General features: G+C 37.7%; 1 protein-coding gene across 2 annotated transcripts in view; it reads right to left on the bottom strand.

The window, feature by feature from the left end:
* Nucleotides 1-9,690: 9,690 nt before the first annotated feature.
* The window catches only part of LOC131932376 (outer dynein arm-docking complex subunit 2), a gene marked incomplete at its 3' end in the record, with an annotated part of 23,156 nt that continues 15,320 nt past the window's right edge, over nucleotides 9,691-17,526 (bottom strand). For both annotated transcript variants that reach the window (XM_059289296.1, XM_059289297.1), the window contains 5 exon segments: nucleotides 9,691-9,869; nucleotides 10,721-10,835; nucleotides 12,047-12,228; nucleotides 16,060-16,278; nucleotides 17,228-17,338. In XM_059289296.1, the coding sequence (XP_059145279.1) occupies nucleotides 9,691-9,869; nucleotides 10,721-10,835; nucleotides 12,047-12,228; nucleotides 16,060-16,278; nucleotides 17,228-17,338 (806 nt within the window).

The following is a 17,526-nucleotide window of genomic DNA, read 5'->3' as shown; positions in this document are numbered from 1 at the left end:
CACATAAAGCTGAGTTTTCAAATTCCTCAATAACTGTTTACCAACGGTCTGGACCAAATGTCAGGTGCAGCTTAAAAATATAATTAATGAGGTGGCCGCCACACACGTGGACGTGGTCACGTGTAAAGGTCGTTCTAGGGGGCGCTCCTATGACTCGGGGTGGGGCACTTGGTGGGGGGGGGGGGGGCAATCAGTTGCTTTCTTCACCCACTATTGTTATTTTAGTAGCACTAGTACTTTATTCAACAGGGTCGTCAGCTGGTATACACAATACTACTTACACTAAGCTTTTGCAGTATGTAAGTTGGTGTATGTATGGTGGTGTATGTATGCTGGTGTATGTATGCTTGGGTGTGTATGCTGGTGTATGTATGCTGGTGTATGTATGCTGGTGTGTGTATGCTGGTGTATGTAAGATGATGTATGTATGCTGGTGTGTGTATGCTGGTGTATGTAAGATGATGTATGTATGCTGGTGTGTGTATGCTGCTGTGTGTATGCTGGTGTATGTATGCTGGTGTGTGTATGCTGTGTATGTAAGATGATGTATGTAAGCTGATGTATGTATGCTGGTATGTATATGCTGCTGTATGTATGCTGGTGTATGTATGCTGGTGTGTATATGCTGCTGTATGTATGCTGGTGTGTATATGCTGCTGTATGTATGCTGGTGTGTATATGCTGCTGTATGTATGCTGGTATGTATATGCTGCTGTATGTATGCTGCTATGTATGCTGGTGTGTATATGCTGCTGTATGTATGCTGGTGTGTATATGCTGCTGTATGTATGCTGCGTTGTGTATATGCTGCTGTATGTATGCTGGTGTGTATATGCTGCTGTATGTATGCTGGTGTGTATATGCTGCTGTATGTATGCTGGTGTGTATATGCTGCTGTATGTATGCTGGTGTGTATATGCTGCTGTATGTATGCTGGTATGTATATGCTGCTGTATGTATGCTGCTGTATGTAAGCTGGTGTATGTATGCTGGTGGGTATATGCTGCTGTGCTGTTGTGGTGTATGTATGCTGGTGTATGTATGCTGGTGTATGTATGCTGGTGTATGTATGCTGGTGTATGTATGCTGGTGTATGTATGCTGGGTTGTATGGTGTATGCTGGTGTAGGTATGGCTGGTTATGTATGCTGGTGTATGTATGCTGGTGTATGTATGCTGGTGTGTGTATGCTGGTGTATGTATGCTGGTGTATGTATGCTGGTGTATGTATGCTGGTGTATGTATGCTGGTGTATGGTATGCTGGTGTGTGGTATGCTGGTGTATGATTCTGGTGTATGTATGCTGGTGTATGTATGTTGGTGTTATGTATGATGCTGGTGTATGTGTGCTACGGAGGCCACAGTATGTATCTTGGTGTGTATGTTGCTCCATATAAAGAGATTACTACCAAATAAGGAGGAAACAGTTAGAAATCAGCAGCTATACAGAGAGAAAAAAAACATTACAATCGTATAAAAGACATAGCGAAGTAGTTGGTAAACGACTGATGTCTAAAGGTGTATCGACAGGAGACATCCTAAAATTGATGTTGTTTTGTGGAATAAAATAGATTATAGATCATCCCAGAATAACACTAACAGAGCCAAACAACGTGAAACTGGGGGACGTATGGTTTGGTGGGTGGGGAGGGGGGGGGGTAGAAGAACCCCCCCTCTCTGTCACCTTTTATGAAAAACCCCTGGCCCTGACACAGTGGCCATTACGTGTAATCAGATATAATTAGACTCCATTAGGCAATAATTGACTCGAATCTCTGGCATGTGTGAAGTAGAAGTAGGCGGACGTGCTAGGAGGTTTGATGTTTGTTTGTTGTCTGTTTAACTAACCTACAGTCGTGTAGTGCTGCAGCATCAGCACTACACGACTGTAGGTTAGTTAAACAGACAACAAACAAACATCAAGCTCCTATATATATATATATATATATATATATACAGTGGCGTAGCGAGGTCGGGTGTCACCCGGTGCGGCACTTAATGGTGTCACCCCCCCCCCCCCCAGAGGCGTTGCGACCCTTCCCGGGGGACAAACTTTCAAGTTTACGATTTGCACCCCCACCCTCAAGTTTTCGATTTGCACCCCCCCCTCAAGTTTTACTCTATATATTTTGCTATTTATTGCCTTGGTGTCACCCCCCTAAAATGGTATCACCCGGTGCGGTCCGCACCCCAGCCCCCCCCCCTCGCTACGCCCCTGTATATATATATATTATATATATATATATATATATATAATATATATATCATATATATAGTATATATATATATATATATATATATATATATATATATAGTATATATATCTTACATAAGTAGGGCTTATATTCATAGGCCTATACATTAATACTAATAGTTTTCGCTGTCTGTCTATCTATCTATCTGACAAGAACGCTCTAGAGGAAAACACAAGGAAAATAAAAACATGCACAGTAATTCGAAAAACGAAGTATGACGTCGACACATTTAGCGCACAGAGTAGAAAATAATCTCAAACCCAGAGAGTGCTCAAAGTTATATGACGTCATTGATTTTTCGCGTTAACATTGAATAAAAAGGAAATGTTGTCTAATCTTAATGGTTTGCGTGAAGAGTTTCTTGCATACAATTCTTCGGGTAGGGGCGAAGCCCCACCCCCCGCGTAAGAATGTCTGAGACCCCCCCCCCCCTCGGGGAGGGGGGCGGGACACTGGAAAAAGGTAATATAATTATATTTCGTTGAATGGGACGGTAGACATGTTTTTTTTTTGGGGGGGGGGTGGGGGGGGGGGGTGGGGGGGGGGTGGGGTGGGTGTGGGGGGTGGGGGGTGGGGTGTGTGTGGGGGGTGGGGTGGTTTTAGTTTAGACTTTTTCCTCCCCAGAGAGGGGTGGGGGTACTTGAAATTTTCGGGGGCGGGGGGTAGAATTTTCGGGGAAGGGGCGACACTGGAAAAAGTATATAATTATATTTGTTGAATGGGACGGTAGGCATGTTTTTTTTTTTGGGGGGGGGGTGGAGGGGTGGGGGGGGGGGGGTGGTGTGTGTGGGGGGGGCTGTGTGTGGAGGGGGCGGGTGGTGTGTGGGGGGTGGGGGGTGGGGGTGGGGGGTGGTGTGTGGGGGTGGGGTGGGGGTGTGTGTGTGTGGGGGGGGTGGGTTGGTTTTAGTTTAGAGAAAAGAGACAGCACTATCAAGCTAGCGCCCGGTGTATCCTTCCTCAACGGGCCATTTTTTCTCGTCTATAATAATAGTTTCGCTGTCTGTCAAGAACGCTCTGTCTGACAAGAACGCTCTAGAGAAAACACAAGCAAAATAAAAACATGCACAGTAATTCGAAAAAACGAAATATGACGTCGACACATATAGGTTAGCGTAGAGAAACATAATCTCAAACCAGAGAGTGCACACAGTAATATGACGTCATTGATTATCGCGTAAACATTGAAAAAAAGGAAATGTTGTCTAATCTAAATGGTTTGCGTGAAGAGTTTCTTGCATACAATTCTTCGGGTAGGGGCGAAGCCCCACCCCCCGCGTAAGAACGTCTGAGCCCCCCCCCCTCCCCAACTCAAAAGAAATTTCCTCATCGATACTCTATAATAAAATTACAGCCTAATTAATGTGTCTAATCTAAAAAGTGGTTTTCTTGCAATGGGAAGGTAGACATGTTTTTTTTTTGGGGGAGGGTTGGGGGGGGAGGGGTGGAGGGGGTGGGGGGGGGGTGGTGTGTAGGGTGGGGGGTGGTGTGTGGGGGGGTGGGTTGGTTTCAGTGTTTCTTTCAGACTTTTTCCTCCCCGGAGAGGGGGTGGGGGGTACTTGAAATTTTCGGGGGGGCGGGGTAGAATATTCTGGGAGGGGGCGGACACTGGAAAAAGTATATAATTATATTTCGTTGAATGGGACGGTTAGACATGTTTTTTTTTGGGGGGGGTGGGGGGTGGGGGGGCGGTGTGTGGAGGGGGTGGTGTGTGGGGGTGAGGGGTTGGGGTGGGGGTGGTGGTGGTGGGGGGTGGGGGTGGTGTGTGGGGGGTGGGGGGGTGGGGTGGGGGTGGGTGTGTGGGGGGGGTGGGTTGGTTTTAGTTTAGAGAAAAGAGACAGCACTATCAGCCTAGCGCCCGTTGTACCCTTCCTACAACGGGCCATTATCTAGTATATAATATTAAACAAACGACTACTAAAGTGGTTGAGAACATAATATCAAATAGATTTGTATATTCATCTGGCTTCATTAAATCAGCGGTAATTAGACATGTATTGCTAATGACGCCAACAGAAAATCCTGATCCTGGCTCCAGCCCAAGGGACGAGCGTCCAACCCCCCCCCCCCCCCCCCGGTAATTTAGTACACTGGTTCACCTCGCCCTCCTCCCTCGGTCCTGACAAACAAACGCACCGCAAACCCATTGTTGTATGATCCAACATTGAACAGGGCCGGCCACACACTTGACCTCTGACCCCGGCTGAACCTTCACACCGCCAGGCGGGGCCTGACCTCATGACCTCATTATCACGCTGTTGTGCGTGCGTCCTGCCCTATCCGACATGTTGACGCGATTGTCTATCTGGATGTCCACAGTGTGTTGTAGTCTGTCAATGTAGGCATGGTACACGCCTAGTTGTTCAAAGATAATGGGAAGATAAAGTAGGTTCACTAGCTTAGGCTATTGAACGCTCCTTCAACCAAACAAGCCTGATCGAAAGATTTTTTTTTTAATTGTACTGTGATCACCAAAACGATGTATGCCATCTTTTATTTAGCTGAAGTCAATGAACTAATTTTAACTATAACCATAACAATAATTATCATCAACAGTTAGCGAAAATGATACAGGCAGTGATTCAAGGCTATATCCCTGCCTGCGTTCAAAGACGTGTTTGATTATTATTATTTTTTAAACCACAACCATAGTCTTGGTATCTGGTCCTAATTTGTATTCTACCCCTACCCATAACCCTCTGCCTAACACTGATTCTAAACAAAACTAGTCCTAGCTCTGCTTCTAGCTTGTTTTCTAAAAACGATACTGACAGATAAACAAGTAGATCATATTTAACCACTGCACTGGTCTGATAAAAATACCTTTTGAAAAAAAAAAACAAGCATTATAAAAATGTGAGCTAAAAACTTAACCTAAAATGTTCGTCTAAAAATGGCGTTACTTACCATGCACGGTGTTTACACTTGCCACATGTATACTATACAATGATATGTCTGGCTAAAAAACAACTTGCAACAAGTTAATGTAATATGTAAACATATTTCCTATGGAACTTGCTTGCTGCGAGTTTTTTTTTTTTAATATTCTTGTCATGTAAAGTATACGTGTAGCAAGTGTATACGCTGTGTTAAACTGAGTTTGGGTTTCTTTCCATCCCCCTCCCCTTAATCTAATTCACTACTTTATTGTAGACCCCAAAAAAGGCCGGACAGTCCGGACAAGTATTTTTTGTATACATAATTTATTTAGATTCACTTTTATTTATTCTGCAAGATTGGCCGCTAACCCGGAATTTTCGAGTTTAAACCTCCGGGCAAGTGAGACTCCTTGGCTGGGGAAAGCACTCCATCTAGGGGAGAAAACAGGAGTTATATCACCAACTCAACTATCACCTTCGGCAACATGTACATCTGAAATTGCTGCCAAACATTGCTCAGCACTCCATAACACAAAGCTACCAGAGGTCTAGAGAGGGATCATGACAACCCGTGATCTTCTCACCTAACGCCCTGGTACACGCCCTAGGGATTTCACTTCTCTGGGTACATCCATTGTCTCTAGAGTCTAGAAAGGGACCACACAGTGTGTGTACAATTGCGAGATGGGCCTCGGTCCTCTGCCACGTTAGCCCATACTGCAAATCCCCGCACTGAGTTAAATGAGGCGACAGTCGTCCTATTGCAATCGTTACGAAATATAATACGTCATGCGTGTAGGTATATTAAAGGTATCATGCGACATATGTATTACACGTGTAAGCTTGTTTGAAGTCGGGAGTTGAGCCGGGTGCACGTGTAGGGTGAGCACACACGTGCAGATATCATCGCACACGTGAGTTGGGCTGTGACCAGGATATGTGTGAGTAGGATTTTAAGCTCGTGACCCAGCAGTGACGCCATGACCCGTGACCCCACGAGTGTAAAACAGTAGCGAGCGAGACACATGATAGTACGTCAGGACAATGGGAGACGGGTGGGGGAGGGGAGGGGGAGGGGCGTTACCATTTTATATTTATCTAATTTAGATTTTTTAAAATAAGAAACGAAACGTGTCGTGCAGGCTATATTTTATGGGCCTAGTTTTACACATGTCACGTGTGATGTCTATTAAAGGTATCACATGACATATATATTGCAGTTGACATTTATATGCACGCCACGAATGTCCCGCTTTTGTTATTGTTCCTTGTTATTACATATTGTTACTATATATTCTTTATATATATATATATATATATATATATATATATATATATATATATATATATATATATTCATTACCTATATACTGTATACTGTATATATTGATTTTATATATTTTCATTATATTTTATATTTCTTTTTATTATATCTTATTAAGTTAGTTTACAAACATGAAAAAAAAATTGTTAGGTCCCCCAAAACTTCAAGGCCCCTGGAAGAAGCTTGATTAGTACCCCCCCCCCCCCAATCCGTCCCTGTTCAAGCCATACATCACTCCCCTGTAATAGATCACAGAGTCTGGTTGCTAGGCAACCTATTATCCAATGGCACCCTTTTTTCTCTCTAAATGCTAGCTGCCGTTATTACGTCTATCGATAATCAATTATTAAACAAAAAAAGGACACGCTACAAAGAGGTATAATCGATAATCGGTAAAATCGATAAAAAATCAATCTTATCGATCTTAACATCAAGGTTAGTTAATGTTTGGGTACAGATCAAAAGGATCAATGGTATGGAGTCAAGGGGATAGAAAAGTGATTGTTTAACAAACTGACCAGAGATGGCGTCATTTACTTGGAGGGGTGGGGGGGGGGGGAGAGGTTGTCTCTGTATTTCTGCTCAAACTTTTTCTACGTGAGTACAACACCCGGGTTAAAGTCCCACTGCTCATGAGTTAGATGCTACTTTTTCAATGACAACATGAGGCTCTTTGTATTGGATCTCTTGCGTGCTCTCTCTCTCTATCTGTCACTCTCTTTCTCTTTATCTCTCTATTTCTCTTTCCAATACGGGCGTAGCAAGCCAGGGGATTCATTTTAAATGTCAGCAGACCGCAAAAGAGTGAAGACGGCAGCATGTACGCACTAGAGTTACATGCAATTGGTCCGTAGGTTTCCACATGGCTCATATAAACCACGCTGTCCCTCTTTATATTAGTTATAAAGACACTTTGGAGAGAAAACAATGAACGAAAATTCGCATGTACAGTCTGCATGAAAAAAAAAAGAGCTCTAGGAATGTTTAAAACGACAATTTACATGAAAATAGTAATGTTGAGGCATATATTCAGACTTTAAATTCCATTATCCGTAAACAAAAGAACTCTGGCTGGCCCATAACTAATCTTATTTCTGGCCTAAAACATCAATCTAGTCCTAATATTTAATCAAAACCTTAATTGAGAGGTAATTATACTTCTTGTGTCCACTAATAGGACTTACACACTTCATCCGTTATCGAAACACATTTGATCCAACACAATTGTTTTAAGTGTTTCTTATCAGCTCAATTGTTCCCACCAAACTATGTGCGTAGACAATCTTATCTTTAACTTGAGACCAAATCTCTAAAAAAAATCATGTCGGTTATTGATTTGATTCTCTTTAATTATAGGGCGTGAATGGAAGGGGTGGACTATACTCTAATGAGAGAGGGAGGGGGTGTTGGGAGGAGTGTGTGTGTGTGGGGGGGGGGATGTGCTAATAAAGGACGCTGGTATGTATGTAGTATATAAGTGTCTTCCTATATGGAGTGTGGTTTTCGTGCGTTAGAATTTTTAATCGACGTATAAAGGGAGAGGAGGGGGGGAGAGAGGAGGGGGGGGGGAGGGGAGGGAGGTGGGGAGAACGTATACAAATTATAAGAAAATGAAAGGAAATGTATTACAAATTGCAGAAGGGAGGATGAGAATTGTTGCACCACATTACAGGAAGGGAAAATGTGGTTGTGTTGAAAAAAAAATTATGTGTATTTTTTTCCCTAATCGGTACAAAGGAAAAAAAACTAGACACAAACACACAAAACATTTAAATACTGATATAAGGGAGGTAATCAAGTATATTTGATGCATTTGGAAATTTACCTCCCATTTTCTATTTTAAGAAAATGTGAGAGCTACTTTGTTATTTAAGCCTACCTATCATACCAGATCTAAATAGAGAGTGTGCAATACATGCATGGTAGGCGTGTATTTGATTCCCATCACAAGGAACTTTAACAATCTAATGACAGTTTAAGCAAAGTTTAGTCTTTCACTGATGATTTTTTCAGTCTTGGGAGACAGTGTTATTACAATAGACCTAGTTAAGAATGGATTTTATAAGATTATATATATGGTACCTTGCAGTAAGAATAACTGAACTGCACTTTATTTTCAAAAGGGCCCTAAGTTCGTTTTGTTTGTTTAGCGTAAATGGAAAGGGAATGGGGTGACTAGGAGAGAGAGCTTGTGATTTACTTTTTCCTTTGAGCCCCTAAGGAGTAAAGAAGTGGCAGATACACCTCTCCACCACACGAGGTGTTGGGCAGCTCTATTTATTTGTGCCCACGTAAGCCCAGCAACTGTATGTTAAGTGTCAACTTACCATATGGCCATTGCCATATGGTGCATAATATGTCAGAGGCGTAGCGACGCTTCCCGCGCCCGGGACAAACTTTAAATTTTATATTTGTTATATTTATAATGCAAAACTGCAGCTAAAATGAGCTTTTATTTTTATCCAACCCATTTTGGCGCCCCCTAGGGTTGACGCATGGGGACATATGTACCCCCCCCTCCCTCGCTACGCCTATGTAATATGTTGACACAAAATACTACATTTTGTTGAAGGAAATCCATGTTGATATTATAATTAAGAATGAAGAGGAAGTGTAAAAGGAAAATAAAAATAATGTATGTCCAATAGACACTCAAGATTACTTTTCTGTATAAGTTAACTTTGACTTGTTATACAAATTAAAAAAAAAAAACTTGAACAAACAACTCAATTAGGGTAAACAAAATTTTGAATTGGTGACTACCTTGTGTTCGAGAGATTTAGATAGTTACTTACATCATGAAGTCAAACAAGTTAGTAGCACTAAGATGTAACAAATGTTACTTTCACCATGATGTAACAAATGTTACTGACACCATGATGTAACAAATGTTACTGACACCATGATGTAACAAATGTTACTGACACCATGATGTAACAAATGTTACTGACACCATGATGTAACAAATGTTACTGACACCATGATGTAACAAATGTTACTGACACCATGATGTAACAAATGTTACTGACACCATGATGTAACAAATGTTACTTTCACCATGATGTAACAAATGTTACTGACACCATGATGTAACAAATGTTACTGACACCATGATGTAACAAATGTTACTGACACCATGATGTAACAAATGTTACTGACACCATGATGTAACAAATATTACTGACACCACGACATAACAAAACACCACTGACAGTTAGTTACTCACTGTGTTGGTAAGTCTGGCCAGCATAGGGACAACACCATGGTCAGTTATGACAGCCAAGTTTTCCTCGTCCTTGGCTATGTTGGCGATGGCCGCGCACACAGCAGCCAGCACGTCCATCTTCTCTGACTTGAGCAGGCTGACAATGAGCTCCAGACCTCCAACAAAAGAGCGCACCATCTCGCCAGCATCCTGCCATTTCAAAAATATTTGAACTGTTATTTTTTTCATTTTGAATTTTAAGCCACATTTTTAAAAATAATTTTCAATTTAAATTGGTCAAAGAGAGGTAACCTAATTATAACATTCTTGTTTTAGTTTACAATGAGTACTTTCCCTTGAATAGATTGTTCACAACAGTTTTGTTTCATATAAAAGGTATGTTAAAATAGTTTTAGTTTTTGTACTATCAATAAAAAAAGATTTTCAGGTTTTTTATTTGTTCTATTTTTTAAAAACCCAGGTTAGAAAAAAATTGATTTTTACACGGTTGGGAAGGGGAAAAAACTCATTGAAAAATAGTGAACTACCGTACAGAAAATTAAGGATAAAGTGCAGCAACATTACTTTGCAGAAAAATTACAGAAATGACTGAAATAGATATTTCTGAGCCAACATGAAAATCTAGACTTTCAATATTCTTTTCAGGGAAAAAAAAGCAAAATTATATTTTTCTCAATCTCTAAGATTTAATAATAGCAAATCTTACACTACAACAAAATACATAGGCCTACCCGAAATTCGAATAAAAATTTACTATAATTTATTGCCTAACAGAAAAAAATACAATTATAAACAGTGTTTCTTCCAGACTTTTTTCTCCGGGGGGTGCACTTGAAATTTTCGGGGGGGGGGGGGGGGGGGACAACAATTTTCGAGGGCGGACACTGTCAAAAGTATGTATTTTCTATATAAATTCCATTTCGTAGTGGGGGCGGTAGACTTTCTTCGGGGGGAGAGTGGTGCCCCCCGGAAGATATGCCTGGAAGAAACTCTGATTATAAATGTAAACAAACGTCATATATTCCATGTTTTTAACCAACCTTGGCATTCTCAATACAAGGACAGATGGCCCAGGCAGCGCTGGCCTGTACATCTTTGTTGTGGTTTTTGAGCAGTGACCAGAGGAGTCTGACTCCGTCAAGTCTGTCAATTATTCTGGAAAAAAAACATTTTTTTTTACATTTCTGGTAAAAGAAAACTAAAAGAAAAAAATTTTTGAAGCAGGGAAGAAAAATCAGTGTAAAACTCATCTTCAATATAAAAAAAAAAATTTTTTTACATTTTTTACAATTTTCATTGAGACCCACTCAATGAGATGAATTTTTTTTTATTTTTAACTATGTATGCTTTTTCTAATTTTTTTATATTTTTTAGCTAAAAATTGTCAACATTTATACACTTGTGTTACACTAGGTAAAAAAAAAAAAACGTTACGCCACAATGTAAAAATAATAACCCCTTACACAGTGACATAAAACAATAATTCCCTTACACCACAATATACAACCATTGAACCCCTTAATCACAATATTAAAAAAAAACCTTATGCCACAATGTAAAAAAAAACATACCACTATATAAAACCAGTGAACCCCTTAATCCACAATGTAAAAAAAAAACCTTACCTCACCATGTAAAAAACCCTTACACCACAATGTAAATACCCCTTATGCCACAATGTAAAAACACCCTTAAGCCACAATATAAAACCAAAAAACCCATTACGCTACAATGTAAAAACCCATTACGCCACAATGTAAAAAACCCTAATGCCACAATGTAAAAAACCCTTACACCACAATGTAAAAAAAACCCTTATGTAAAAAAAACCCAATGTAAAAAACCCTTACGTCACAATGTAAAAAACCTTTACACCACAATGTAAAAAACCCTTACGCCACAATGTAAAAACCCCTTACGCCATAATGTAAAAACCCCTTACGCCACAATGTAAAAACCCTTACGCCACAATGTAAAAACCCCTTACGCCATAATGTAAAAACCCCTTACGCCACAATGTAAAAACCCATACGCCACAATATAAAACCAAAAAACCCATTACGCCATAATGTAAAAACACCTTTACGCCATAAAATAAACCCAAAAAACCCATTAAACCATAATGTAAAAAAAACCTTACGCCACAATGTAAAAACACCCTTACGCCATAAAATAAACCCAAAAAACCCATTAAACCATAATGTAAAAAAAACCTTACGCCACAATGTAAAAACACCCTTACGCCATAAAATAAACCCAAAAAACCCATTAAACCATAATGTAAAAAAAACCTTACGCCACAATGTAAAAAACCCTTACGCCACAATGTAAAAACCCTTACGCCACAGTGTAAAAAAACCCCTTACGCCATATTATCTGCTTCCTCGGCACAGTGACCCACAGCGCAAGTGACGTTGACAAGGAGAGCCTGGTTAGTCCCTGTAAGTAGATTGACCAGGGGTGGGATGCCTCCTGCCTTGCGTATGGCCTGTCTGTTGGGTGGATCTTTAGCCAGCTCTCCTAATGCCCCAACTACATTCACCAAAACCTGTTGGCGTGAAACCAGTGTTACACATTTTTTTAAATGTTAACCTTACACATTTTAAAAATGTTAAACAAGTTTCAACATAACTGAGTCAAAAACACTATTTTTATTTTCTAGTATACAAAGAGTTACCCATAATTTTAAATTGTTTAACAAGTTTTTATATAACAGAGTTAAAATACTATTACCCATAATTTAAAATAGTTAATTAAACAAGTTTCCACATTACAGAGCCAATAAACTATTTTTTCTTGATCAAAAACTTCAAATTTCAAGATGTCAAAGTTAAAAACTCATGTAAAACCCAAATAATAATACATTTTTTATTAAAACTTTAATTTTTGTTTTCATTTTTTTAAATTTTATACCTTTATTAGCAATGTTCACCATTTTGTTCATGCAATGATAATTCTTGTTAATATTTGAACTATGTTAAATACACACTATGTTAAGCACACACCCATTAGTATATGTAATTATTAAAACTTTACAGTCACTGTTGGAATAATTTTTTAGATTGTATTAATAAGTTACATACTGAGATCCGAATAAGTATTATATTGAATGTTTATAATATAAGGTTTTACCCATGTTTTATTTTCTAATTTTTATAATATATATAGGCTTACATTTTCTAAACTTATAGAATATGTGATATTGTTGAATTAGTGTGTACTATATTTTATTATATTTAAGCTGATTTTTTATAAATACACAACTCTTTCTCAAATTATTTGTTTAAACCCAATAAGTAGCTTGTGATATTTTATTCCCTCCCTTTGTAATAAGTTTACCTAGATAGATACATCAGCAAACATTGAACTATACTGATGGCTACCACCTAGCTATTTCGTTTTTGTAAATGTATTAAGAAACATTCATATTTAATTGTTTAATGGCAAATTTGCTATCCTATTAGACAGAAATAGAGATACACTATTTGAACTGTCTTCAGTAAAAAAAATTAGTCAACTTTGAATTACAAGATTTCTAAATATTGTGGCTTAAGACCAAACTATTGTAACCAGAGGCGTATCCAGGTTTTTGTTGTAGGGGGAGCGAAAAGAGCAAAAAAAGGCGCCGAATTTTGAATTTTTAACGCGTTCTATATACGTGTATTTATATATATATATATATATATATATATATATATATATAATTACTAGCTGTATGTCATTACTTCGCTATGATGTAAAATAAATTGAAAGTAGCACTCTGAAGAAATAAGAAAAAAACACACAATGTAGGCCGAAAACAAAAATGTATCAATCTAAACAATAAAGACAAAAAAAAATCTACACACACTACAACCAAAAACAATGAACGTAACACAATCTGTTTTGTAATTCTTGTAATCAAATTTCTTACATAATAATTCCTGGGAAATTATTTAAGACAAGTAAAATAGGGGAAATAATCACTCTCTTAATATAAATATGTATATATCTACACATTTAATTATAAATGTCAAAACAAATAAATAATTACTTTAGAGTACAATCAAATTGTTTAACACTATTCGTGTTTACACATTTTTTTTGTCTACAACCATAATTAAATATATCGTCATCATAAATGCTAAAGTATTACAGCATAATGAAAGGTTTTGAAATCAGAGTTGGTATAAAAACACGCTTTAAAGTATAACAGAAAAACATATGGAATTATAGCTTTCATTTAACTAAAATATTGGTCTTTAGTTCGTATCAAACATCTTTTAATTTACTGTTCTTTAAATATCATTTTTTAACATAGTGATAGGTATGGGTTAGATCACTGTATTGATCACACACCTTTTTAATGGTAATTTCAAAAACAATATTCACAGAGTTTTACCTTTAAAAAGCTAATTTTCTGGCGGCATGGTACTTTGGTACATCATTACGCGTTCTCTACATGTACTTAACAGATCAGTTCGGGTCGAGTTGGGGGGGGGGGGGGGGGGGGGGGGGGGGTTAGGTTCAACTTCATTCACCACTGTCCGTTCTCTTTAGGTCAATTATCCAACCCAGTGTATACCTAGGTGTGACATTAATGTGGCTCTACACAATTGTGGTGGTGAGGTGGTGGGGGGGGGGGGGGGGAAGGGGGGATAGGGGGGGGGGGGATAACCAACTCAGAGTGAACATAGCGTCAGTTTTTAGATGACTGTTCTAAACATAAATATATATTACACAAATATATATATTACAGAAATAGATTTAAATAAGTAGCAGTGGTATTATGACAATATTTTTTTTCAGAGGGGTCCATGGGGGAGGGGGGTTGTAACTGCTTCATATAATTTGTAATCGTAATCACTATCGCCCAAACTGTAAGAATACTACTACTTCATAGTGCTGACGTTGACCTTGTCAAAATTTCCCCACCACTACGCAGTTTGCTCATCAGTAAATTTAAATAGAGGTGCCACATCAGTTGTATTTGTTTCCGTATTGTAATTTTTTAAAAATTAATCACACGATTCAAACTGTATATATAAAGTAATTATGTGTGAAGTTTTATGTATAACATTTTCTAATTCAATTATTCGTAAGCAAATACATTATACAGTTGCCTTAAACTTAACACCCCACTTGCCAAGTGGTACTACCCGTAGAGGTTTTTTTAAACATTGCAATACATCGTAATGGTTATTTTTAGAATGGCAAACTGATGCAGCTGTTAATAGTAATACGTGTTGTAAACGTAGACACTACTAGACTAGTACAATAATGCTTAATTGCTGCATGAAAAGAAATCTTGTGATTTACATAGATGTGCCGACCAAAAATATTTTTTTAACAAATTAAATATCATTGTTTAAAACTTTGAGTTTAAAAAGTTTCCAAAAAGGCGCAACTTTGCTGAAAATGGCCAGAGGGGGAGCTGCTGCTCCCCCTGCTCCCCCCCCCTGCGTACGCTACTGATTGTAACACAAAACAACAAATTTAACACCTCTTCAATTCACATATATTGTGACTTTCAACTTTCATTATGTTTACTTGTTTTGTGCCTAAGACACACAGGGCAGATGAGGCAGACCTCAGTATACAAGGGGACAATGTGGTCAAGACTATGCCCAGCCCACTTTGTTTTCCTAACATGAGCTAGGCACCCATCTCTATGGATGCAATCCAGGAGTACTGATTTGAGCCCAGATTCGAACTCGCGACTTTTGGGTTAGCAGTCTAGCTCTCTACCACTAGGCCATGCCAACCCATTATGACTGTAGAAAATAGAAATTGCGTCACCTCTTCCATTTAAAAATATTGTGACTAATAAAAAAAAAGTGTTACCTCTTTTATTAAAAAATATTGTGATTAAAAAAAATAGATAGCATCATCTCTTTCATTACAAAATATTGTGATTAAAAAAAATTAGCGTTACCTCTTTCATTAAAAAATATTGTGACTAATAAAAAAAAAGTGTTACCTCTTTTATTAAAAAATATTGTGATTAAAAAAAATAGATAGCATCATCTCTTTCATTACAAAATATTGTGATTAAAAAAAATTAGCGTTACCTCTTTCATTAAAAAATATTGTGACTAATAAAAAAATAGTGTCACCTCTTTCATTTAAAAATATTGTGACTAATAAAAAAAAAATAGCGTCACCTCTTTCATTAAAAAATATTGTGACTAATAAAAAAATAGCGTCACCTCTTTCATTAAAAAATATTGTGACTAATAAAAAAATAGGTAGCGCCACCTCTTTCACTTTCAATAAAAAGATATTGTGATTAAAAAAAAATAGCGTCACCTCTTTCATTAAAAAATATTGTGACTAATAAAAAGATAGTGTAACCTCTTTCATTAAAAAATATTGTGACTAATAAAAAAAATAGCATTACCTCTTCAGGCTGGTCATTGAGCAGGCCTACAAGTAAATCAATGGCCTTCAACTCTTGGAACCGCTGAACATTTTCAGGACTGATTGAGCACTTCCATATTGCACCGGTTGCTGCAGCCAGGAGCTGCTTGTCATTGGTACCACTGCTGAGGAGACCTACAAGTGGGTCAAGGCCACCGTACTGCCGGACCAGGTCTCTTGTCTCTTTCTCTACAGCACACTAGACAAAAATAGACAAAAATTGTTTCTTTCTCTACAGCACACTAGACAAAAATAGACAAAAAATAGACAAAAAATAGACAAAAATAGACAAAAAATAGACAAAAAATAGACAAAAAATAGACAAAAAATAGACATAAATAGACAAAAAAACAGACAAAAAATAGACAAAAATTAGACAAAAATAGACAAAAAATAGACAAAAAACAGACAAAAAATAGACAAAAAATAAAAAAAAATTGTTTCTTTCTCTACAGCACACTAGACAAAAATAGACAAAAAATAGACAAAATTGGTTTCTTTCTCTACAGCACACTAGATAAATAGACAAAAAATAGACAAAAAATTGTTTCTCTCTCTACAGCACACTAGATAAAAATAGACAAAAAATAGACAAAAATTGTTTCTTTCTCTACAGCACAATAGACAAAAATAGACAAAAAATAGACAAAAATTGTTTCTTTCTCTACAGCACACTAGACAAAAATAGACAAAATATAGACGAAAAATTGTTTCTTTCTCTACAGCACACTAGATAAAAATGGACAAAAAATAGACAAAAATTGTTTCTTTCTCTACAGCACACTAGACAAAAATAGACAAAAAATAGACAAAAATTATTTCTTTCTCTACAGCACACTAGACAAAAATAGACAAAAATAGACAAAAATTATTTCTTTCTCTACAGCACACTAGACAAAAATAGACAAAAATAGACAAAAATTGTCTCTTTCTCTACAGCACACTAGACAAAAATAGACAAAAATTGTCTCTTTCTCTACAGCACACTAGACAAAAAATAGACAAAAATAGACAAAAATTGTTTCTTTCTCTACAGCACACTAGACAAAAATAGACAAAAATAGACAAAAAATTGTTTCTTTCTCTACAGCACACTAGATAAAAATAGACAAAAATTGTCTTTAGTTGATAATCTAACCAATACCCACTTTGAATATAGCTGATGCACAGTGCATCTGCAGCTCTGTATTTGAGCTCTTGAGATTTTTGACCAAATCTTCAACCATTCCTTCTGTCCTGATTGCTAGTCCATAGCTTGGCTGTGAAGAAAAAAAAATAGCTGGCTCATTAAAAAGTCATTATAAAGGCTTTGATTCGCCAGTCACAATGTAGCTATCACAAACCTCTGACGCACACTACACACATCGCACACACTCACTACACACACATGCACACATGCACGCACAGGCACACATGCATGCACGCACACACACACACACACATGCAC

Source organism: Physella acuta, unplaced genomic scaffold (genome assembly GCF_028476545.2).
Source record: "Physella acuta isolate Inbredline_101_S28 unplaced genomic scaffold, ASM2847654v3 ptg002152l, whole genome shotgun sequence".
In the NCBI taxonomy this organism is placed as follows: Eukaryota; Metazoa; Mollusca; class Gastropoda; family Physidae; genus Physella; species Physella acuta.
The sequence above is the reverse complement of the archived record's forward strand: the minus strand, read 5'-3'. Positions and strand labels throughout refer to the sequence as shown.